Here is a 25349-nt window from a genome sequence, read left to right as displayed (position 1 = left end):
AAATAATCCCTCTGCATACAAACGTCATCACTCCACCCTCCCGCCCCACTCTGTGCCAGAGTTCACGCTTGTTGAACTTTGACCTGTGAATAGTAAAAGGTGGCTTCGCGCCCTGACCGACGGGGGGCGCTCGACGCCACGGGCAGGCCACCGGTACGAGTGGAACATAAGCGACGTCATGGTTTGATGGATGTCTCAGCTTCTGACTCTGCCCGGCAACACGGCCAAGGCTCCTGGTCCTCGTCATCGAAGCCATGATGGCTGGTCCCGCTGCGGCCACATCGGTCGCGGGGAGCAATGTGCCGGCGGCTGTGGCGGCGTAAGGTGGCGAGCCGAGGCCTGTCAGTCGCAGAACACCACCATGGCTCCGGCGCCGAGTTGCGATCGGCTGAGTCGCCTCAGAGGCCGGTGACAAACCAACCACGTGCTGCCGTGTTGAACTTTTAGGATGACGGTACATTTTCATGATATTCTACAGAATGTTGTTTTTTTTAAATTCAGCTTTAAGGACCTATAGACATATCTGAATGACTTTCAGAAACCTAATATTTAATCCTATTTTCCATAAAAAAAAAAAAAAAAAAAAAAAAAAGATGACGTAAAATCCAAATTTAGGAAAATCAAGCAATGTCTGGGTTTTTTTTTTTTTTTTTTTTGGTTCATCTTTTAAAGCATCCAACTCAATAGTTCTCCGGCATTTGCACCGGGCGCCAAAACATACAACGATGCTTATTGTGGTCGGTCAGAGGAGGAGAACTCCAGGTCCGGAAAGAAAAAACTCCTGCCATGTTTTTGGCTCCAGCCGATCAGCTGATTTCAGTCATCGGTCGGACCTCTGGCGTGTTGCGGGTTGGAAAACACACGCGCTTTGACTCAAAATCCCGGCGAGGAATCATACTTTCTGGAGCCGGTTGCGACCGCGCGGTGAACGCGAGCGGCTCCAACTCACTGTAGAGGTCCGACTCGTCCAGGATCTCTGATTTGATGATCTCCTCGATGACGTCCTCCAGCGTGACCAGCCCCAGCACCTCGTAGAAGGGATCTCCCTCCCCCTCGTTGTTGACCTTCTGCACGATGGCCAGATGGGATTTACCTGCAGAGAGGGACAGAGAGACGCATAATGCAATCAATCAATCAATCAATCAATCAATCAATCAAGCAGGCCCCCTTCCTTTCAGAAACATGTCAAGTCTTGGGGTCACCTCATAAGAACAAGAGTTTAAATATTAGAACATACATAATCATTCTTATATAATTCATTTGGGGCTGTGCGACACTCAAATTCACGTGAAAGCGTTTCCTAATATGCAGCGTGGTACATGCAGTGTGGTACATGCAGTGTGGTACATGCAGTGTGGTATATCTGCTGTTTGACCGGTCATGTCAGTGTATGAAGTACGGGAAGAAGTGTTTTATTCACGTCAACCTGTTGTTTAATTGTTGACTTTTGACACTAAACTAGCTGTGCTGGCTCCAAAGCAACAATACAACACGTGCGTTTGGGTCGATCGGGTCACGTGACACACGTGCGATTTTAACCTGAGGCCCTGGCAAACGTCCATCACGCTGCTTTTATATCCCATTCACCCGTTTGCTGAATCTAATGCAACCCCATCAGCCCTCCCCCACGTGCTTTACTGCAAATAGCGTGTACACATACACGTACACGTAGACTGGAGGTTGTTACAGCCAGGGTGGGACTTCAGCCGCGCAGGTTCCCCGGACACACATTAGGAGTGAAAACCAACCAGCCACGCCCTCACTCACAGAAAACACGTTAACGGGCTGAGACGGGCACGTACGCACCCACACACAGCCATAGTTCATAGTTCATTGACACACCTATACAAACACACCCATATAGCATGTGTACAGAACATAAATACAGCGTCGCTGCTGAACTCTTCACACGCTGCTTCTTTTGGCTAAAAGCACTCGCTGGAGGCAAACACACCAGCAGGAGCCGGCCCTGGGATGAATTATTAAAGGCACTTCAAAGAGAGACGCTCCAGGGCCGTCTGGGCGGGCGGGCGGATATTTTGGGGACAACCATCGGTGCTTTCATGAGATACTTACACACAAGAAACATTTGAGAAACAATCATTAGCGATGTGGGTATTATGACCTTTTATTAGAACATCTCGAACAGTCGGTGTAGTTCAGCAAAGTGCTGCTCCTTAAAGACAAAATTTAACTACATCATCAAAACCCCAGACATCTAGTCTCACACCACCATATCGATATCATATCCACACACCGCCCTAACACACGCACTCAATAATAAAACATGTTGCTTTCATTTTTAAATCTATATATTTTTTCGGTTTTCTGAACTTAAAATGCATTCTACTCATTTCACAATTTCAAATGAGGAATTTGGGGTTTACAAATGAAAGCCTCATTGTCGTGTGGCATCGGTGAAAGAGAAACCGATGACACGTGCACACACAGTTGTGACGCGCACACGCTCTCAATCTCCTTTTATCAGACACATTGTTGCTCCGCTCCCTCCCAGACATTTTATTTCACATGCAAATTAGATGCACACACACACACACACACACACACACACACACACACACACACACACACACACACACACACACACACACACACACACACACACACACACACACACACACACACACACACACACACACACACTTGTGTTGTGGGACAAGGGAGACCTTTTCACTCCCAAAAATAACTCTGCCGATCCAAATAGCATCTGTAGTTGTCCTTGTTGTACCACACACGCACAGACACAAACACACTCACTGACTTTGATCTCAATGCGATAAGTCTGCAAAAATATTCCCAGTAAAAGGATGCAACAGCGAGCGGTAAAAGAGAAAGACGGGGCAACAACACAGGTCCGGCATCAGGCGGCGGCTCTCCTGGTGTTTACAGAGAAGCGGCTGCAGATCAATGGGATCAGCTTGTCCATGGTGCTCGCTGGGGCTAAGTGCTTTTCCGTCTAGTTTGTGTGTTTGTGTTGGACCGAGGCCTCGGTGCCAGGTTGCGGTGCTTTGGCCGCGCGCCGCGCCCGGCCACGCCAGCCGTTCTGGCCTCCATCCGACCACAGGGGGAGGAACGGGAGGGTTGGACCTGAGGCTGGGCACGACGCCGATAATGTCGCTTTAGCGCCTCTTAGCGCTGCACAACGTCTTTTTTTTTTTTTCTATTGTCATTGGGATATAAATTTAATGAACGAACCGTCCGAAGGTGAAAATCTCAGAAGGGGATTTGGTACCGAAGAGGGGAAGAACATCTGTCCTTTGGCAGAACTTTGGAAATCGAACAAGTGACATCTCTCGAAAGCAAGTGCAGTGTGCACAGGGTCCTCGATCCGACCGAATTCCCGACAATATTGTTGCTACCAGCATTGTTGCTGACTTTGGGCTCCGACCTTCCTCTGCAGGACGGAGGGGAAGTGAAAAGACATTATCTGCAAGGAACTGAATTAGAACAAGTGAGACATTTGCTTTAGGGCATTTTGTGTCGCCATCGCAATATCCTACATCATACTTAATCGTGATGAGAACATACGACCAAAACATCTCTCACAGTTAGAGGCGTGGAATATTAGAGGAAACTTTATTCTTTTTTTATTTATTTTTTACTCAAAATAGCTTTTCTGGTGTCATGTTTTAAATTCCCCAGTACTTATAAGTAGACAGTTGGCAGAAAGCCAGATCTGTAAAACTCCCCACTGTGATAATATCCGCTATATTGGTCATTCCTCTTCATGTTTGTTAGAATTCCAGCCCCTCCAGCCTGTCCTTGAAAGCCCAGATGAGGTCATGGGGATGTGGTATATTAGTCTGGACCTTCAGCAGACAGACCACTCATCGCCGTCTCCCGCCTGGACCACCAGGCTCCAGCAGAAGCCCCTGGGAGTCGTCCTTTAAAGACTCCTCCATTCAGGGAGATGGGATGGCTGCACAACAGCTGGCTCCACAATTTTAAAAAAGGGATACCAAGAATTTTTTTATGTTTATCATCATTTTCTACTTGCTATGATTGTCATGTGAACCCAATAATAAGATGAGATGTTCCAAATATAGCACTTAAAGCAGTAATCCCTAAGATTATTTTGTGAAAAATAAATAAACATTTTTTTAACCTGGCACTTTTTAAGAAACAGCCATTCAATGTATTTGTGTGCTCCCTCTATCTGACCGTGTCCATTATTGGTGGCGGGTTCTGCCACCTTTCCCAGAAGGTAAAGCCCAGGCACGTGTAAGAAGTGAAAGGGGAGCCGCCGTGAATTTGCTGAAGAAGCGTAGCTCGCTGTGGTCAATAAAGCGTCGATATGGATGAACATTCACAGATAAAGAACGCAACATATTCCCACCGCCTCAAGTGACCAAGAAGGGGTTGTAGACACACCAGTTTTTTGTAGAGAGAAGGCTAGTTGGAATTAGCCAGGAGCAGCTGGAGATGTCATGACAGGGGCTCCTCTCCCGAGTGTGTGTGGTCATGGGGGTTTTACCCTGTTGCTCGTTAGACCAACCAAGAAGCACCAGGTACACAGCCACTCTGATCCTGGGTCCCCAATTATCTACATCCAGGTCAGGTGTGGCTGCTCTAACCACACCACCAAGCAGAGAACAAAAAAGAAAAAAATACAGAAAACACAGACTCTGAAACAGGGTCGCTATATACCTGAAAACGAAGGACTTTGACACAGGGTTCCCATACCTCAAGTCAACAAAAGTCCAAAAAAATTTACTGGTCCCCTCTCAGGGGACCTGGTTTGCCTGGAGCAGCACAGTCCACCGGCCTCCTTCCCCCATGGCGACGACAGACTGCCCTCTCCTCCCTTCCGGAGCGTGGGGCCTCGGGCCGCTCTGCTGGCTCGTCAAGGCGTGGCTGGAATTGGCTGTTGCGGGGGCTGCTCAGAGGGGTGGCCTGGCTGCTGGGCTGCTAGATGGTCCCGGCGGTGGCTGCTGGGTGGAGTAGCCAGCGGTTACCCGTGGTGGTTGCTGTGCCTGCTTCTCCCGAAGTCCTCCGCGGGACCCCATGGGTGCTGCTGCTACCAGTCGGGAGAGGGTTGGTGCTGTGGCCGCCCGTTGACCCGCTGGTGGTGCCAGGGCGTCTTCGGATGGCCCTTCTGTCACCCTTCCCCGTTCCGGAGAGTCCCTGATCAGGTGCCATTGTGGCAGTTCGGCCTACCACCCGCCACCCAAGTGGCGTTTTGAGGGACCTCCGGCACAGAGACACAGACGACGGGGTTGTAGACACACCAGTTTATTGTAGAGAGTGGGCTAGGTGGAATTAGCCCAAGAGCAGATGGATGTGTCATGACACGGGCTCCTCTCCTGAGTGTGTGTGGGGATGGGGGTTTAACCTGTTGCTTGTTAGACCGACCAACCAACCAGGAACAGGAATACAGCCACTTTCATCCCCAATTATCTAGAGTGTGTGTGTGGATGGGGGTTTTAGCCTGTTGCTCGTTAGCCCAACCAATGAGCAACTGGTATGCAGCCACCCTGACCCCATCGCCTAGATCCAGGTCAGGTGTGGCTGCTCAAACCATCCCATCCCCACACCACACCGCCGCTAATATTTTGCATCATAACACTCAAAGCAATTTAAAAAAGTTTATGTAGAAAATAAACACGAGGGAATCTGATACGCATCGGAAGCTGGATCGACATGAAAATCCCAATTATTAATCAACATCATCAAACGAAAGAAGCAAAATAAGGATGGATGTTAGAACTAACTGTGGAGCATTGCGCTAGTGCCTGCTTTCGTCCATCTTGCTTCCATCCCTCCCAAAAGTTCGGGGACCCAGACAGACAGCCGAGGTGTGATGCGCGTTTCCTTGGGGACACAGCGTCTAGTCTCAGGGTTCAGTCGTCACCGTTCAAAGTTTATTTCACACGAGATCATCGTGGAACCAAAACAAAGGAACAAATGATGCAATGGAAATGCAATGGAACGCTTTGAGCTGTGTGTGTGTGTGTGCGTGCGTGCGTGACCTCTCCCCTAGCTCCCTGTAGAGCTGAGTCAATATTTCAGAGGAAGTGGGACCGCAGGGGACTGACTTACCACCGCTCACTGGAGATCCACTCCAGAGTCTATTGACTACTTTGGAACACACACACACACACACACACACACACACACACACACACACACACACACACACACACACACACACACACACACACACACACACACACACACACACACACACACACACACACACACACACACACACACACACACACAGCGTAGGGCTGGGTAAATACAGAGCATTACAACACGGGAGCAAGCGAAGAGGAAACTGAAGATGGAGTGTTTAGAGGAGAGGAGCGGCGAGGAAGTTCCTTTATCACCGTTCTTCCAACCTAAACCTTTGTTCAAACACCTTTATAACTCGTCTGCTGTTACAGGACACACACACGCACAGGCACAGGCACACGCACGCCTAACAGTTGAAACACACTTCCCCATAGTTGTGTGTTCACGTCCCTGTGGGGGTACACGATGCAAGGGTCCGTGTGACAGTGTGAGACTTTTTGGTGTGAATGTTCCCGCCTCTGCCGTCCTCGGTGGGAAAGGCGGAGCCCGCCACCAACGATGGACGGGGAATATAGACGAGCACGTGCAGACACACGCAAATACGATAAATGGCTGTTATTTATAAAGTGAAGAATCTCTGGGAAATGTTCTCAAACACAGAACAGCAGCAGAGATCCAAATTGTTAAAAAAGGGAGCCAGCGGCGGTGGAAGCGTCAAGCGTCTTCATAACGCTTCTTCAAACCTCGAGCCGTAGTAAACGTATTTCTTGGGTTTTTAAATAATAACAGGCTCGTTAAACTTAATGCCGTCCCGTCGCGCATAGGCGAGCGCTACATCCAAGAGCGTCCACGTGCGACATTTTTGCAGAACTGCGCGCGGACGAATATAAGTCTGGAGCGTCCGAATCCGCGCCCGGCTGCGGTCCTGAGCTCCGGCGACAGACGGATCGCCGCCCAAAATGCTCGCACACAACAGCTGTCACTTTGAACAGCGACGTGACGCGACGTGCATTTCCCAGAACCCCGCAGCCTCCCGCTCACCTCAACACCGAGCAGGACATCGGGCCTTGTGAACTTCGGGACGATCTCTGGAGGAGCGGCGTGGTCCGGCTAAAAATAAGCATGGCCATTAAAAAAAAAAAAATCCTTTTTTAGAGCCCGTTATGCAACGGTATTTACCTGATCGACTTCAGCTTCCTTCTTTTATGACTCTGCTCAGGCTTCATTTGTTTTCCCTCTCAGTCTAGTAATCACTCCTGGGGGCTCAACAATACCGAATACACACAGGACTACTAGAAATAATAACAACACTGATTTTAAAACGGTCTATTTTTGCCAGATTTGCCTTTATTTGAGGGTTCAGTGGATGCTCTGCTCCTATAACACATTTGAGCAGAGAGGGAAGGGGAGTGACACGCAAAGAATAACCGCAGGTGGGATTCAAACCGCCCCCTTAATAGTACATGGTTTTTTCCATGAAAATGTGTTTTACTGAGGAGCACAAATGTCATTTTTGTGAACAATTAGTGAATTCATTTGTACTTGTAGACCTGCTCTAGCTGTGGTGCCGGAGTTGCAGCGGTTTTGTAAATGCAGACCAAACACTGGAGCCAGTTTGAAAAGAGAAGTGTTGAAAGTGTAAAAACAAGTGGGAACCACAGCGACCCGAGTTACATCAGCTTCACCCTCCTCCACCTACAGAAAACAGAGCCTGCTCTTTAAGCTGCCACAAAGCCTGCAGATAATTACATTTCTTGTCCATTACTTGTCACACACACATTTTGAAGGCTAAATGATCCAAGACCTGCCCTTATTTTATGCTATCATAGTGTCATAAAATGAACAAAAACAGACAATTTAATTGTTTGTGTGAATATTAATCAACTATTATCAACTAAAATCACCGTGACAACCCTGCAGCTGAATGCAATTAAGCAACAACAACAACAACAACAACGTCTCTGAAACCCAGGCGTCCCTTTTTCAGAATCCTTGGTGCTCCAGCGTTCTCCACATCTTGTCGAGACGTTTCTGTTTTTAAAACAGTGAACTAAGCCCAAGCTCGCTCTGCTCCACCAACTAGCTCAGAGTTCCCCAATTAGACCACTGTGAATGTTCAGGGAGCGATTGACGGGCCAGTGCATTGCTCAGGGGCACCTTGGCAGACACCACGCCAGCTGATGTGTTTGTTGACATGAGACATCATCTCTGACAAAGGGGCCAGAGGCAGAGCCATGGGTCTGTCTGGGAACGGAATGTCACGTGCACGCCACCCATCCAGGCACACACACACACACGCGCACGCACACACACGCACACACATGCGTTGAGTGATGCCGCCGTGCTCTTTTAACCTGTTTTTCCAGCGACATTGTGTGAATCTGAAATTCCTGACAGATAAGGTCACCGCTGCATTACACTAAAATAAATGGATAGAGATGGTTGCCCAGGTGCCGACCTAGGGCAGGGAGATTATGACCAATCAAATATCATTATAATTTTCGATGAATCCCTCAATATCGATCATTTAATGGTATTTGGGGCATGACTGTGTGTTTTTACAAACAAGAAACATTTGAGGAACAACTACTGATAACATGGGCATTATGCATTGATTAGAACAGCTAGAACTAGAATCAGAATCAGAAGTGTAACGTTCCTGAAAAAGGATATCTAACTATGTCACCATAATACAGATTTTATATTGATATATCGCACAGCCCAGTTGTGACTCATATTTTAATATTATTGTTGCTCTTGATCAGGGAAAATGAAACACTGGACCTCCATGGACCCACTGCGTTTCTGGTGCTTTTAGTTACACACTACGAGGAATTTCACATGATTAATTGATCAGTGTGCAACCCAAACAAACAACACAAACAGTCCGGCAGAGAGTCCACGTAATGGAGCTGGGAATGCTACGGCATTTGACAACAGTGGCTGAACGTCCAGATGATCCATAACTCAGTGTAAAAAGGATCAATTATAGAGTCAATATATTGTAGGGCTTCAATAACCTGTAAATGTGATTGTGCGAACTGAACTACTTCTACTCCGACAGCGGGTTTACAGCGGGAGCCACGTTACATAACATGATGCACGACCTACCAGACAACATGACAGTGCTGTGTGCGTGTGGAAACGCTCGTTACTGCCAAGTTGTGTTCGTTCACACTGACTGACATCACAATGGTACCACAGACTGGAAGTGTTGACGTGACACACACACACACACACACACACACACACACACACACAGCACTGAGTGCACCGTCAGCACATGGTGCTCCAATGCCAAGACAGGAAAAGAGGGAGAAGCGGTTGGCAGCTGATAAGAACACACACACACACACACACACACACACACACACACACACACACACACACACACACACACACACACACACACACACACACACACACACACACACACACACACACACACACACACACACACACACCACTGATTGGATGAGACTTGATGGTGCAAGGAACAGCGGAGGTTCATGACAGATTGTAGGGATGTGTGTGTGTGTGTGTGTGTGTGTGTGTGTGTGTGTGTGCGTGCAAGGTTCCCGACAACAAAAATGGCAACGCCCTGGATTCCACCTGCTGCACACATAGAAGCACCCATTAGAGTGTCCATTAAGAGACTGCACTCTAATTCAAAACACTTATCAGGAAAGTAGGGTGGGGCCATTGATGTCATATATATATATAATGAAATAAGATAACACATTGTCTGTGATTTTGGTTACTGTTCTAAACAACGTTTCCACCCACTTGACTGTGAAATCCACGTTACTTATGACTGTCAAATAATTTGTGTATGTAAATATTTTATGGAAGCGCACTCAGTCATGCCCAAAATATTATCAAATTATCGATATCAAGGAATTCTTCAAAATATCGTCATATTTGATTTTGATTGATTTAATACATTTCATCTTTATTTGTTTGTGCAGTCTTTGTGCTTTGGGTTTCTGTAACTACCTGAAAGCTGCATTTCTATCCCAGATCTTTTAGAGCACTGACCGATTTAATATAGGTCAAATTAAATGGTTTAATATGAAGTGGAATTACGGCGTCGCAGTTGGATGTCAGCCAGTCAAGTTGCGATTTACATCCATGTCTATTAGTGTGTAAGTTTGTTAACAGCAACAAAAAAAACTGTCAAATTCCTTGTATGTGTTCACATGCTTGGCCAATAAAGCTGATTGTGATTGAACAGGAAGTTGTAGCCATGACAGTAGATGATGAATGAAGAGATAGGAATGATTGAGTTACGGCCAAAAACATGTTTTGTGAGGTCACAGAGGTCACAGACCGTGGCCTTTGACCGCCAAATCGAAGGAAACTGTCTCAAGGCGTTCCTGAGATATGGCGAGAATGGGACGAACGGACAGACGTCCAGACCCGAAAACGTGATGCCTCCGGCCAAGGCCGTCGGCAGCGACGAGGCGTAATGAAACAGACTGGTCTGGGATGCCAGTGGCGTAAGGAAATCACATAGCTTAGTATAGCCTGAAAATATGACTTGATATTATCGTATCTCACTTTACACACCATATACACCATATATACTAGCCACACCTCCTTACCGTGAAATAACACGGGTCCTCGCTTATCGACCAATTCACTTAATGACCTGGTTGTAGGAATGGAAGTTGGTCGTTAAGTGAGGAGTACATGTATTATATAATAATAAACAATAAGAAACAGAATTTTGGTCTGATGCAATTTATATCAGCATCTAGCTCAAGGTGACCAACTTCCCCTGGATTCCGCAACATGAGATTTGAGATGTTGTGCCGAAAAGTGACATTGTGTGAGATTCTCAAGGATGGTTGTGATGACATATTTCTTGCATATCAGGGAACTTACTCCCACGGCCATGACCCGAGCCATGGATTTTCAATGGGCTATGTACAACAAACCACTTCACAGACTCAAAGGACGGCGGCATGGGGAGACGGTTTCCCACTCAACCTATGCTTCGCGTCTGAAACATGGCGGCACGTCCGCTGCTACCGGACCGATCTGTGTCTGAGGTGACGTTTGGAAGTCGTCCCAGCGGCACAAAGGAAGTGCAGGCGGCACGTCTGAACCAATCGCACGGAGCCGCTGTTCCGCAAACGAGAGAATGGTGCTACAGACAGACAGACAGGCAGACAGGTCAGCTGCGGGGTGTGTGAGTGTGTGTGGCTCAGCAAAACACTCAATGGTCTGTCTCTTAAAAATAGAAGAGGAGAAAGATCCAAAGCGTACGCGTGCGGCACAACACTCTTTGATAAAGAACAGACCCTTCACTGACGCCGAGATGGAAAAACCAAACAGTTCTTTCTATCACATCGTGGGTCGGGATGAAGCCGCGCAAACCAGCAGCGGCACAGACGCTGGATATTTAAGAAAAAGTTATCAATCAAAAAGGACTTATTGCGGATGACCGTCGACGCTTTCATGAGATATTTAGCCAATATCTGAGAAACAACCATCAGCAATGTAGATATTATGAGCATGATTAGAACAGCTGGAACAGTCTATAAGGTTCAGAAAAATGTGATTATTCGACTGTATTGCCCCAAAATGTGAGACAAAACAAAACTACATCACAACATTGGGATAACCACACTGCTACACGGTATCTAGCCTCATATCACCATTACGTGGCGATATTCTGTCCAGCACCGTCCTAACCGGACCATCCAAAGATGTTTTTCAGCAATGGAGCGAGAGCGAGAGAGAGAGAAAGAGAGAGAGAGACTTTTGACTTTTAAGGTTCCTTTATTTGCAGTTAGTCATGTCACAGCATCAGCAACTTGATCACGAAGGAGAGAGAGAGAGCGAGAGAAGGAGAGAGGGTGAGAAGGAGTGAGGGAGAGAGGGAGAGAAGGAGAGAGAGGGAGAGAGAGAGAGAAGGAGAGAGAGAGAGAGGGGGAGAGGGGGAGAGAAGGAGAGAGGGAGAGAGAAAGAGGGAGAGAGGGAGAGAGAGAGAGAGGCAGCTCCAACCTTGAGGAGTGATAGAGATTGAACGAGAGAGAGAGAGAGAACATGTTCAACAAAAGAGCGAACACTCGGGTCAGGCCTTATCAGCCAGGGATTGGGCAACCTATAGCACAGTAACAAAACTCTGTGTGTGCGTGTGTGTGTGAGTGTGTGTGTGTGTGTGTGCATGTGTGTGTGTGTTGCTGCAGGGAGTGTCAGGCAAGGGAGTTGTTGAAACCCAGCCTTAAAGTGAGGGTGGGGGAGGGAGAGAGAGTGTGTGGTGGTACAAAGTTCATTGAGGGCGCACTAAGAACACATGACAAAGTGGCCATTTAATAACTGACGAGACAGAGGGAGAGAGGGGCGTGGCAGGAAGGCGGCGAAGGAGAGGGGGACGTAAAGCCCAGAGAGCTCGAGGTGAGGGACGAAGAAAGAGAGGACGAGGATGGAGACGAGAAGAAGAACGCGGAAGAAAAGTGCAAAAAGTTTGCGAGTAAAAGAGCGCTTTCTTTCAGTGCGTTGCCATGACAACACTGCAGAGAGGCCTTTACCGGTGTCTTGCCCTGGCAATGCATCGTGGGATGCACCGCCCGCGCCTCATGACCGGGGTCCTCACCGGCGGTCCCGGGGACTGGGTGGGGTGGCCAGATAAGTGCCTGAACACATAGAGGTTCATCTGGAGAAACCTGACCACCACGAACACTGCTTGCTTGTGCACCCGTGACAACATAGCATATTCTAACAGACACTGCACCAGAATTACTCTTCCTTTTGTTTTCAACAAGGACGAGCATGAGACCAATGGAACGGCACGGCACTCGTGGACGGCCTGGGTTGTTGTTGCAAAACGGAGGCGGCGCCGCGGCATCGCTCCATAGGTGGTTCACGTGGTTCACGGGTCACGTGACCACCGCCGCCGGGAGGGAAAACCGATGAATCAAAAACGTGGACCCGCGCGGCTGACGAAGAAAACCTCCGAAAACCACAGCACCCTCCAGTACCGAGGTTCCTCTGCTATGACTCACTAAGAGTCACTGTGAGTCACCATGAACTCGGTGAGTCAGTCCTGGGTGATAAGTAAGAAGCATGAGGACAGAAGGAAACTCGTGCGCGTCCCGGTTTGGGAAACGTTTCTTGGGAGTTTTAACGTTGTCGTGGCCAGAGCGGCTTCCCGGAGCCGCCCGGGGGGTTCTGGACAACATTCCACTGTATCCGTATTTGACTGTGTCTGGGGGGGGCGTTGACGCAGACAAGCCGACGGGGAGCCAGCGGACAACCTGTCTGATGCCATCACCATGGCAACTGCTGCCAAGGGCGCAGGGAGTGGAACTCGAGAAGCTCCGCTCGGGTCACGGACGAGGCGAGGGGGCAGGGTTGCTGTTCAGTCGATCCCAAAAGGTTTCCATATCAACCCAATGCCCCCTTATGAGTGTACAAGCCTCATAAGTAAAGCTTGGAGCCTGTGACTATTAATACAGCGGCTCTGTGATGCGGCCCCCTGGGAGCAGACGGTAAATCTCTCGGATACAAAGGCTGTCAAAGGACGACTGGAGGGCGGCCTCACAGCTAGAGGCGAGCCCGGCTAACATGTGCTGAGCTGTGTGTGCCGCCCTGTGTGCTGCCTCACCCCCCCCGGCCGCGCCCACTGGGCCATTCGGCCCGGAGGGCGCGGCCGCGAAGAGACGTGGCGGCGGATTGCCGCCGCCACCAAGGGCGGATCAATAGAGAAGACTGGAGTTGGGATGAACAGTAAAGACTTGTTTGCCAAGTTGAGAGCAACTTTAAAGCGGAGCTATTATGCTCCTTTTCCACAGGTTAATATGGATCGCCAAGGTCCCCAAAACATGTCAGTTTTTTGCCGAGAGCACCACTCAGATTATGCATTCTAGCCATTCTAACGTGCCTCTAAACGCCTCTGGTTCCCGACCTTGTGTTTTCAGTGGGTGTGTCGCTTTCATTGAAAACGCTGCTATTCCCCGCGCCCCGACTGGTTGCCCCAGTTCTCTGAGCCCGTCTCACAGTTGTCACCTTATCCGTCCACCAAATCAGTTTCTGAACAAATTTGATGCGACTGAGTGGTCTCATTTCACAGTGTGTGTGTGTGTGTGTGTGTGTGCGTGTTCGTAGACCCATCAGAGACCAACGTGGACGTGCACCAGCTGCCAAAGTGTGAGTTTCACAACAGGTCCCCTTTAAATATTCAGCCTGTGGTACAGTTTCATGTTTACTGTGTTTTTAAACGACTGCGGGAACACTGGACGTTGAGCACATGTGAACGACGTGATGACAGCTACCAGGGGATATATACAAACACACGCTGTGTGTGTGTTTGTTTGTGTGTGTGTGTTGGCTGTGACCTTGAGACAAGATGCCTGAGAGAGGAAAAATACACCATGTGGGAGACGGTGTCTGTCTGTGTGTGTGCGTGTGTGTGCGCGTGTGTGTGTGTGTGCGCTTCTGTCTGTGTTTGGGGAATGCAACCGGCTGTAGGGGACCGAGGAGACATTGGTTTGGTTTTCAACAATCTCAATATCCCGGCGTCTCGTACATTTCCACGGAGAGCCACAGAACGTCTCTCGGCAGCTGGGTTCTTTTAATGAGCCTCCAACGCTGGGTTCAGGCTGCTGGCTTACAGGTTGGGTGGATTTGATCTCACATTGGGTTAAAAATAGTGGCCCGGTGCAGTGCGCTGGAGATGCCGCCCCAAATCCAGGCTCATCGTTCTTTGCAGTCGGCCATTTTTATGCCGACGGCAACCTGACCCGACCTTTAACCCCGTCTGCTCCCGCGCGTAATAGGTAACGGTGATGTTACAAAATGAATAAAATGCCAGCGTCAGCTAGCATTAAACCAACAAATAAACAAAACAAATCAAGCACCTCATACCACGTCTGGATGTGACCCTGGTGATGAAGCAACTTCCTTCACTTCCTTTCAGTTCAAGGATTCAAGCCCCAAAGACAAACTGAAGTGCTTACAGAGCGACTTCAGAGTTTCTGGAGCAGGGAGCAACAGTCGTACATTCACCACCTCTGTGCGAGCGATGTTAATAATAGAACTGGTTTAGAACTGGTTTAGAACCGGTTTAGAACCGGTTTAGAACCGGTTTAGAACCGCTGGTCTGGAGGATGAAGCTTTAATGGACGTCAAATAGAAGCGTTGTGACAGGCCAGGACTTCTACTGTGTGAGCTAAGTCCTGGAGGTAGGTTAAGGTGTATATAAGTATATAAGTAAGTGTATATTTACTACAACACAGACAACTAATACTATTATATCATTACACAACCTGGAATCGTGATTGTGGCGCCCCCCCCCCCCCGCGCGAGCGCCTCGTGTCGGTTGCGCGCATTGCAGTTTTTTTTTGGTATTTTCCGAGCTTAAGGAGCTGCTTGTGCGTAATCACCGGGTGTCATGACATTTCACTGTATGTATGTATGGACGTGTGGAAATGAATTTGACAAATAACCTCTTGAATCTTGATTCATTATCTTTTCTGGTCATTTGTTCTTAATTGAATGAGAAGCCTGTTAAGAAGCCTCGCTTCACTCTGACTGACGGAAGGGTGCAAAACAACTTCTACTTTATTATTATTATTATATCTATTCCTTTAATCATTCCTCAATTTTATATATGTAATATATATTTTAAAAAGTGGTATGGTAAATTTAAATTTTGTATATCATGGTGACAATATAATGTAAATATGTATAATGGTGGTAAGCATACTGTATATATATATAAATATTATATATAATATCCATGAGGTCCTCAACAAAACACCCGGTGGGAAGGACTTGGTTGACAGTCCTGAGGATCACATTTCTGGAACCGAAAGAAGATCCATGGTCCGGAGTCTGGTGCTCCACCTGACGGAGCGCTGACGGAGAAGTGACTGTTTCTCACACACAGATTAAGCCTATTTTCCACTCTCATCGAGGTGGAGCTGGTCCGGGGTGTGGTACCACAATCTGGGTTTCAAAAAAAGCTCTTACATTGCTATTTTTTTTTGATAAGAACTGTACTCTGTCAATATTTGGGTTTGTTTGGTAGCATTAAAGGAGCAACAGAGCAACTTTTTTGCTTGTACTCCTCAGGATGAAGTTAATGTTGATGACACAGTGTCGTGTCTATAGAATAATGACACCATGCTTTAGATTGGTTCCCTGTAAACCTCCATATCACTCTGCATTCAGACTGACACCGGGTACCAACTCCCGGGGAAAAGATGGATTTACAGCAGCGCGTCACAGGAAGCGCGTCAACCAATGAGCAACCATTAGAGGAAATGACCGACGGTGGAACATTCTGCTCCAGGTAGGTCATGAGTCCTTAAATATAAAAAACACTGAAATCGGTTGAGAAATGTAAACGTTATAGTGTTTTTATCCAGGAAAAACAGCAGCTCCCCCGTTTACTTGTGTTTGTTTACGGGACAGTCTCGCCCGTTCCAACATGGCGGCGACGTTGACGTATCGCAGCGGCGAGCCCGACGCGTCAACGCGCCGTCTACGTATACATGTCCATGATTGCGCAATTAAACAAACTTTTATTAAACCAAAACTGCAACAATTTCCACTGACCTCTTCAGTCAACGAGCTCCTTCTCTGATTTCCAAAGTGGTGTTGATCGCTTACACGGAGCGCTCTGAGGAAAACATAAAGCCATCTGGTGGTCTTTGCACCTTTAACAAAGGCAAATAAAAAGCCTGTTACCGCAAAGCCCAACTTCAGGTACGAAGGCAATGCTGGCGTCATGGATAGTGGATCAATTTGCGTGTGTGAGGGACGCTCACGGCATGTGGCTACGTCGGTAAAGTTACTAACCACACTACAGTGAAGCCACACAAAGCAAACGTGACAACCCCCACACAGTAAATCATGATGTATGTCCCTGTCATCACTATAAAACACAACATGGTCATGACTGGAGATGGTAACGGCACGTAGACGGATGGTCATGGCATGCTGCAAACATGGTCACCGGGCGGCAAACTAAAGTTCCATCGCTTTGTGGCACATTGTCCACTGGATAACATTGACAAACTTATCTAGGGAGGAGTACGTTATCATCACGTGTGCGGCCTGAGCTGTTCCAGTGTAAAAGTCTCGCTTTCTGAACCGTGAAGCCGAGCTCCCCGCACCTTGGGCTCGGTGCCCAGGTGTGAGAGTCTCGCTCCTCAACATCCGAAATCAACGACCAATCAAGCCCTCAGCACCAAAGAGAGGTCTGCTCTGTTTCTCTATCCCGTCCCTTAAAACACGACGCGAAGCAAAGTACCATGAAGCGATCATGTTCGGGGAGACAACACCATGCTGAGGGGGCGGGAGGCCAGCATTCAGCTGTCAGATGATGGCTCCATCGGCGGCTGGGCGCAATCCTCACGTTAACCATTATTGGCAACTCTTCATTTCAGGGTTGCTGCTGCCTCTGGTATTTCCTCATGTGTTTTTTTTCGTTAGTTTTTTTCTGTTTACTTTCCAAACGTTAGGACGCAGGGCTCACCCCAGGGAGGAGGCATAATGTTGCAACAGAGTCGCTGGAGCAGCGCCTCCGCAATGCTCCGCTCCGGCAGGCGGTCGAATTCAACACCACAAGTGCCACGAGAAACCCGAGTCGTTCTGCCAGGTACAGCAAGGCGTCCTGCACTTCCACCTCAAACATGTCAACGCGTTGAGGAGTGGATGTGACTCATTCTCTACGCCGTTTGCAACAAACCTAACTCTTCTTAACTCTTCATTTTGGAGTGGGATCGGTCTTGATCTATCGCGGCTTGTTAAGAATTTATTTATTTCTCTGCTCGTCACAGAACCGACTTTAACTTCAGAGCGGGCGAACGGCTGAAAAACGGCCGCCATGCCTGGTTGGCCAGCTCCCGCTGGAGACGGCCATCCACGGGGCGCAGCGGGTCCGAGCAAATGGGACGAAGCCAACCCAAGAGATAATTGCGGAGTGTCCGTGTTTTGCGGACAATCCAGGCACGGCGAGCTTACATCTCACAGAAAAGGTTTGACTCGACTGAATATTGTGTCTCACACCTTCTTTTGCATCTTTGTCTCTTCCTGTCCTTAGATTTCTCAATATTAAATCCGGAGTCTTCTGGGAGTTCAACTGAAAGCGGCTGACCTTCTCGCCAACGTAGATTTGCTCTCAGCGGGTATTCATATTTTGAACATTTTTTTATTCTTTATATCCCTGGATGTAACATTATTCTTGGCCTAAACCGCGTCAATCATAACTTTTCAGAGAGCGACGGTAAGACCTTTGCACTTTACAATCCCCTTTTTGCAAGTTTGAGCATTCTAGAGCCACCTGGGGCCAACTTTATTGGGTCCATCGTAGTTTGAATGGATCCGCTGGCAAAGAAAAATGTCCAAAAGCTACCCTGCATGAAGTTGTGAATAAAGCTAAGTTACATACAGCTTCACTCTTGCATTTTAAAAAGACATTTGACAGAAATCTAAATTTTACAGACAAACAAGGTGACATAGCATTACAGCTGCTCCCCGGAGACCAAGGCCTTCATTCACGTGCAGCCTGTGAGGTAAGACATATCATTTTTAATATCCAGCTCCAAAGTGGTATTTACTTGCTTTGGTCAGTTTGGCATCTAACTACAGTATCTATATCTATATTCTATTTCTAACAATAAAGGAAGGAATCTGTCTGTCTGTCTGTCTGTCCTGCGATTATCACGACCGTTCAATCTACTTCACACTTGGTGGGTGTTTCGCTGGGGACCCAAGGACGTGCAGTGTCGAATTCGCTGCAATTTGGAAACGTGACGTGTGCTGTATTAATAAACTTTCAATAAACAGGGCACAGCGAGCCTGCAGGGGGCGGGCGGGGCTTCAACGCTCTACGACTGAGTCACAGAGCATGTCTTTCCTGAGTCGTTTGATATTTCGTTCAACTGTAGCATTAAAACGTCTCAGAAAGTCTTACATTTTGAACGGGCGTGCACCACTACAGAGTAATGCGCTTATTGTATTTGCAAAATTGTATATGCAAACCTCAGTTTTCAGGTTCAGTTATAACAAGGTCCTGTATTGGATGAATGACGTTTACGCGCAGTCTGCAGAGAAAAAATAAAGAAGATCTGTTCTTGTCCCAATGCTGATAATGTTGCCCCACATTTGGAGTTAAACCTGTTGCAGCAACCGTGGAGAATGTTGTTCTTGTTCCTTTTTCAGATTGGAACTAACATGATGGACTACCCGGCCAGAGCGACAACAGAGTACCTCTATGTTCTTATGCACATGCACATAAATGTCAAATTAATTTAAGACATTTTATATTTCATGTACTGGAACGTTCAGTTAGTTATGATTGGAAATAAGGGACTAACTTGATACTTTCGGCTCGTAGCAATATAAGAATGTTTGGGACATAATGGGCTTGTTTCATCATTTCATAAGAATTTAATTTCATCAATGCATTTCTTAATGCAGAAGTTGACCTAAATAAAATAAGTAATTTTAACCCAAGTGATACTGATACCAGAATTTGGGTTGTATTTTTAACCCTACTTTTTGGTAGCTTTAACTCACCAAGTAATAGTAGTAGTAATATTTACCCATTTTTGGGTAGAAAAGATAAGCCAACGTGCTGGGTCAAGCCCAAAACCCAACCCTGCCGGGTTATAACAGCCCATGGCTGGGTCGGCCCCCTTTTGACCCAGCACCGGGTTACCAAAATACCTTTTTGGCAACCCAGCCGTTTTTAGACACGGCTTGGATCTTTTCAACTCCCTTGTCTTGCTGTGGTACTATAATCAAAGGATTACCTGCTGTTTTTGAACTCATAACCAAAATAACTGCTATGCAAATGCAAAAAAAAACAAAAATCTGAATAATAAGAAGTGTCTGACAACCGGATGTTAACACTTATATAGACTTATATAATATATACTTATATAAAAATGCACATCACGAATCTCACGCCTCCAAGACTCTCCTTTCGATAGGCCGACACCAGCATTGTATGTACGAGTACACAGTTCAAAACCACTGGATACACAGTACATGAACCTACTAACGAAAATTGTGTAGAAATTGTATAACTGTGAATCATTTACTTGCACGTTCAAACAGAGATTACTGGTTCACTCTCATCTGTTATGTGTGTGAGTTTGGTTCCTAAAATTAAATGTAATAATTGACAGCTGTTTGTGCCGTACAGTAATGATCACATTGCACACACAAGCCATCTGATCTTTAGTTCTTTGCATTCTAGTATATTGGCAATCTTATCACAACACTAGGCAAACAAAGATCTTATTCCGTATCTGTGTTTTGTATTTAACTACCTCACCCCCTCTCCCTCTCCTGGCTTTACCTTTACCTCTGTCCTACAGAGTCTTTCCCAGTGCTTTGTCTCGTGCAATAATTGTATTTTAATATTTATTTAGGTATATATAGTGTGTATTTGTTGTGTGCAATAATTGTATTATCTCTTTATTATTAAACTTAATATGTATATATAGTCTTATATCTATTGCTGCTCCTTTAAGTACCATTTTAAATGTACAACATTGACTCAGAGTCATGCGTAACAATTGCGATGCACTGCCCTGTACCCGTGCAAATGGCAAATAAATCAAATCTGACTCTGAATCAAATCAACAGCAACCACCACCCAAGCATCTGAACACAGATACACACTAACAGGAAAACCAATGTGAGGGCGGGTCCCACTGGCCTAGTGAAGCCTCAACGAGTTGAATGAATGAATGAATGGATGGATAAATGAATGGATGTATGGATGAATGTATGAATGTATGGATGTATGTATTAATGCATGTATGGATGGATGTATGAATGTATGAATGTATGGATGTATGTATTAATGCATGTATGGATGGATGTATGGATGAATACATGGATGGGTGAATGGATGAATGGATGTATAGATGAATGTATGAATGAATGTATGAATGAATGGTTGGATGGATTGGTGAATGGGTGAATAGATAAAAGTGAAGGTGAGCTTTTCAAGGTAAACCCCACGGCGACCCGGACAGACCTTTCTTGAACTCCTCCAGCATGGAGTCCAGCTTGGTGTCGTGGAACACGAAGTGGACCGGGTGGTTGTAGAACTTGGTGATGGTCTTGAGGGTGGTGCAGTCGTCCGGGTCCACAAAGGCCAGGTCCTTGACGAAGAGGACGTCCACAATGTTGGAGCGTTCGTCCTCGAACACGGGGATGCGGGTGTAGCCGCTCTGCATGATCTCCGACATGGTGTTGAAGTCCAGCACCGTGTCGCTGTGGATCATGAAGCAGTTGCCGATCGGGGTCATGACGTCCTCCACCGTTTTGGTCCTGAGCTCCAGAGCCCCCTGGATCATGTTCAGCTCCTCCTTCACCAGGTCGTTGTAGGGCTCGGTCACTTTCAGCATCTCCACCAGCTTCTCCCGGTTGTACACCGTGCCGATCTCCTGGCCCAGCACGCAGTCCAGCAGCTTGCTGATGGGCCACGACAGGGGGAAGGTGAGGAGCATGAAGAGCTTGGTCAGCAGGATGGTGTTGGCGCCCACCGCCAGGCCGTGCCGGGAGCACAGCGCCTGGGGAACGATCTCCCCGAAGATGACGATGCCGATGGTGGAGGCGACCACGGCGCCCACCCCGGAGCCGATCAGGTCGTCCAGCAGGATGGTGAGCGTGGTGTTGACCAGCACGTTGCCCAGGAGCAGGGAGCACAGCAGGTAGTTTCCTTTCCTGCGGATGGGCTCGATCTTGCGGGCGTACTTCTTCTCCTTGTCGGTACCGCAGCTCTGCACGATGCGGAGCTCCATGGGGTCCAGCGCCATGAGCCCCAGGTTCAACCCGCTGAACATGCCCGACAGCACCAGCAGGCAGCAGATGATGATCACCTGCAGCCACAGCGGCAGCAGGGACTTCTTCTCCTCCACCACGCGGAGCCTGCCGTCGTCCTCGCCCAGCAGGTACCAGCGCCCGTCCCGGCCGTCCTTGACGCACAGGCCGTACAGCTTCTCCGGCTCGCTCTTGCGGAGCGGCTTGATCCGGACGCCGAGCACCCCGGAGGTGCCCTGGCCGCTGACGTTCATCCCGGCCCGCACCAGCAAGTCTTTGGTGAACTCGGAACAAGTCCTGTTGAAGGGGACGCTGCGACCGGACGCGCCGCCGCCGCCGCTCTCCTCCTCCTCGTCGCCGGGGTCCTGCTCCATGAAGCGGATGATCGCCGTCGTCTCGGGCACGATCCTCAGCCCGTAGAACCGCAGCTGGACGTCGCTCTCCTCGGTCACCTGGATGACCCCGTCGTCGGTGGTCTTGGCCTCCTTGTCGCTCCTCTCCAGCCGCATGCCGAGGATGCGGGTGGCTTCGCCGGGCTGCGGGAGCCCCGTCTCGGCTTGTCCGCCGACCGCGAAGCACGACAAGAGGAGTAAGGTCCGCGTGAAACCCGGTCCACTCCGCTCCGCCGCCATGTTTGTTTCACTCTCTGGGAACGGGGAACTGACGTCACCGACTCGGGTTTTTTTTTTTCGACGCCCCGCCCACGTTGGGCTCCGTGACCAATCGGTGCCTCACACGTCACAAGTGCGTCTCGAGCGAGCCCCCTTATTTTTATTTTCCTCTGAATTGACGGAGGCTATAGGATTTAAAGGTACAGTACACTCAGTGGATGGAGCGTGAGCCCGTGCAATACATGTTAAACACTCAGTTATCTGTCTGTCTGTCTGTCTGTCTGTCTGTCTCTCTATCTGTCTGTCTGTCTGTCTGTCTGTCTGTCTGTCTGTCTGTCTGTCTGTCTGTCTATCTATCTGTCTGTCTGTCTGTCTGTCTGTCTGTCTGTCTGTCTGTCTGTCTGTCTGTCTCTCTATCTGTCTGTCTGTCTGTCTATCTATCTATCTATCTGTCTATCTATCTATCTATCTGTCTGTCCGTCTATCTATCTGTCTGTCTGTCTGTCTATCTATCTGTCTGTCTGTCCCTCTGTCTATCTATCTATCTATCTATCTATCTATCTATCTATCTATCTGTCTGTCTGTCTGTCTATCATCCATCTATCTATCTATCTATCTATCTATCTGTCTATCTATCTGTCTATCTATCTGTCTGTCTCTCTGTCTATCTATCTGTCTGTCTGTCTGTCTGTCATCTATCTATCTATCTATCTATCTATCTATCTATCTATCTATCTATCTATCTGTCTGTCTGTCTGTCTGTCTGTCTGTCTGTCTATCTATCTATCTATCTGTCTGTCATCTGTCTGTCTGTCCCTCTGTCTCTCTATCTATCTATCTATCTGTCTATCATCTATCTATCTATCTATCTATCTATCTATCTATCTGTCTGTCTGTCTGTCTCTCTGTCTTTCTAACTATCTATCTGTCTGTCTATCTATCTGTCTGTCTGTCTGTCTTCCATCTATCCGTCTGTCTATCTTTCTATCATCTATCTGTCTGTCTGTCTGTCTGTCTATCAATCTATCTATCTGTCTGTCTGTCTGTCTATCATCTATCTATCTATCTATCTATCTGTCTGTCTGTCTGTCTGTCTGCCATCTATCTATCCATCTATCTGTCTGTCTATCTATCTATCTATCTGTCTGTCTGTCTATCTGTCTGTCTGTCCCTCTGTCTGTCTGTCTCTCTGTCTATCTATCTATCTATCTGTCTATCTATCTATCTGTCTGTCTGTCTGTCTCTCTGTCTATCTAACTATCTATCTGTCTGTCTATCTATCTGTCTGTCTGTCTGTCTTCCATCTATCCGTCTGTCTATCTTTCTATCATCTATCTGTCTGTCTGTCTGTCTATCAATCTATCTATCTATCTGTCTGTCTGTCTGTCTGTCTATCTATCTGTCCCTCTGTCTGTCTGTCTCTCTGTCTATCTATCTATCTATCTATCTATCTATCTATCTATCTATCTATCTGTCTGTCTGTCTGCCATCTATCTATCTATCTATCTGTCTGTCTGTCATCTATCTATCCATCTATCTGTCTATCTATCTATCTGTCTGTCTATCATCTATCCATCTATCTTTCATCTGTCTGTCTGCCTTTCTATCTATCTATCTATCTATCTATCTATCTATCTATCTATCTATCTGTCTGTCTGTCTGTCTGTCTGTCTGTCATCTATCCATCCATGGTTTGTGGTTCATGGTCTGTTGCTTTCCAACCCGTGTTGTGCTTTGTGCTTTTGTCCGTTTGGCTCTTTGTATTTATCTTTATATTTTATGTGTGTGGGTCGTTCTTCTAAATTGTACAACCAGGTGCGTACACACAGTAAACTATCAGTCAACAAACATACAACTGGTATTTCCTGCAGACATCGGCTCCGTGGCTCAGGCTTCACGGGGCCCAGCGACTTGGATCTTGCGCTGGGTGACGTCTGCATCCTGCACAGGAGGCCCCGCCAGGAGCAGCGGGTTGACGAGGGGCCACGGCGGCTCAGAAACGAGGGGCCACGGCGGCTCAGAAACGAGGGGCCACGGCGGCTCAGAAACGAGGGGCCACGGCGGCTCAGAAACGAGGCGCTCTGCAGTGCGCCCTCTGGTGGTCTGCGCCGGTATCCACATCCACGTCACGGCTGCAGGGGCTGGTTCGATCAGTGCAGCTCCAGACTTATTATTGACATAATAATTATATGATTATTATTGACATCATAATGACTCAAAGACATGTATGAAGATGTGAGGATAAATAGATATTGAGTTCAACTTTATTCAGAGCAATGTGATACACTATTCATTATCATTTACTTCATCATGGATCTTGAGGGTTTATGTGTTGTACAGTACAGCAACATTTGAACTTAAACAAAACACACGGTGGCGCCCGGGACAAGGGAGTCCCAGGAGTTTGGAGTTATTTTTGCGCCATGGATTGTCTTTGACAAACGACCTGGAGCAGGAACAAACACTCACAAAAAGGAGACGGATGCTTCTTTGGAATGTCACTAAACGGTGAACCCGTCTCCTTTGAGCAAGCATTCTTCCAACCTGGACTTAAAAAAATATGATGATCTGTCATTTCCTGCTGTGACTGAGGATCCCAGCCTACATTCAGCCACCCTCAAGGATTTTCAGCCTATTAACATGTAAGACCCCGCAGCAACACAGAAACATTCATTTATATTAATAAATAATCACTTTGGGATTTGGCGCCCCTCCAGGTTCTGAGCGCAGTTGCCCTTTTACGCCACTGTCGTAAAACCGGGTACGGTGCCCTCCGCTACCGGTGTAGGTACCAGATGTGCTCGGCCTGTCAGATCGGCTCGCTTGGGCGAGTCAAGAGGGTGGAAAACCCCCCCCCCCCTGTGGTGCGATCGGAGTGAGGCGCCGACTGGCCCTCATCCACGT

General features: G+C 47.6%; 1 protein-coding gene across 2 annotated transcripts in view; it reads right to left on the bottom strand.

Annotated features, from left to right (window-relative positions):
- Window positions 1-22475, bottom strand: part of LOC307232944 (metal transporter CNNM4) — a gene marked incomplete at its 5' end in the record, with an annotated part of 38531 nt that extends 16056 nt beyond the window's left edge. Inside the window, 2 exons of one of the 2 annotated variants that reach the window (XM_080004159.1) lie at window positions 950-1093; window positions 21047-22475. In XM_080004159.1, coding sequence (XP_079860285.1) covers window positions 950-1093; window positions 21047-22466 — 1564 coding nt within the window. The remainder of the gene's footprint in view (window positions 1-949; window positions 1094-21046) is intronic. The other variant, XM_080004158.1, reaches the window with a different exon arrangement.
- Window positions 22476-25349: the final 2874 nt, after the last annotated feature.

Source organism: Zeus faber (genome assembly GCF_960531495.2).
Source record: "Zeus faber genome assembly, chromosome: 7".
NCBI classification, from domain to species: Eukaryota; Metazoa; Chordata; class Actinopteri; order Zeiformes; family Zeidae; genus Zeus; species Zeus faber.
This window is presented reverse-complemented; position numbering and strand designations above follow the sequence as displayed.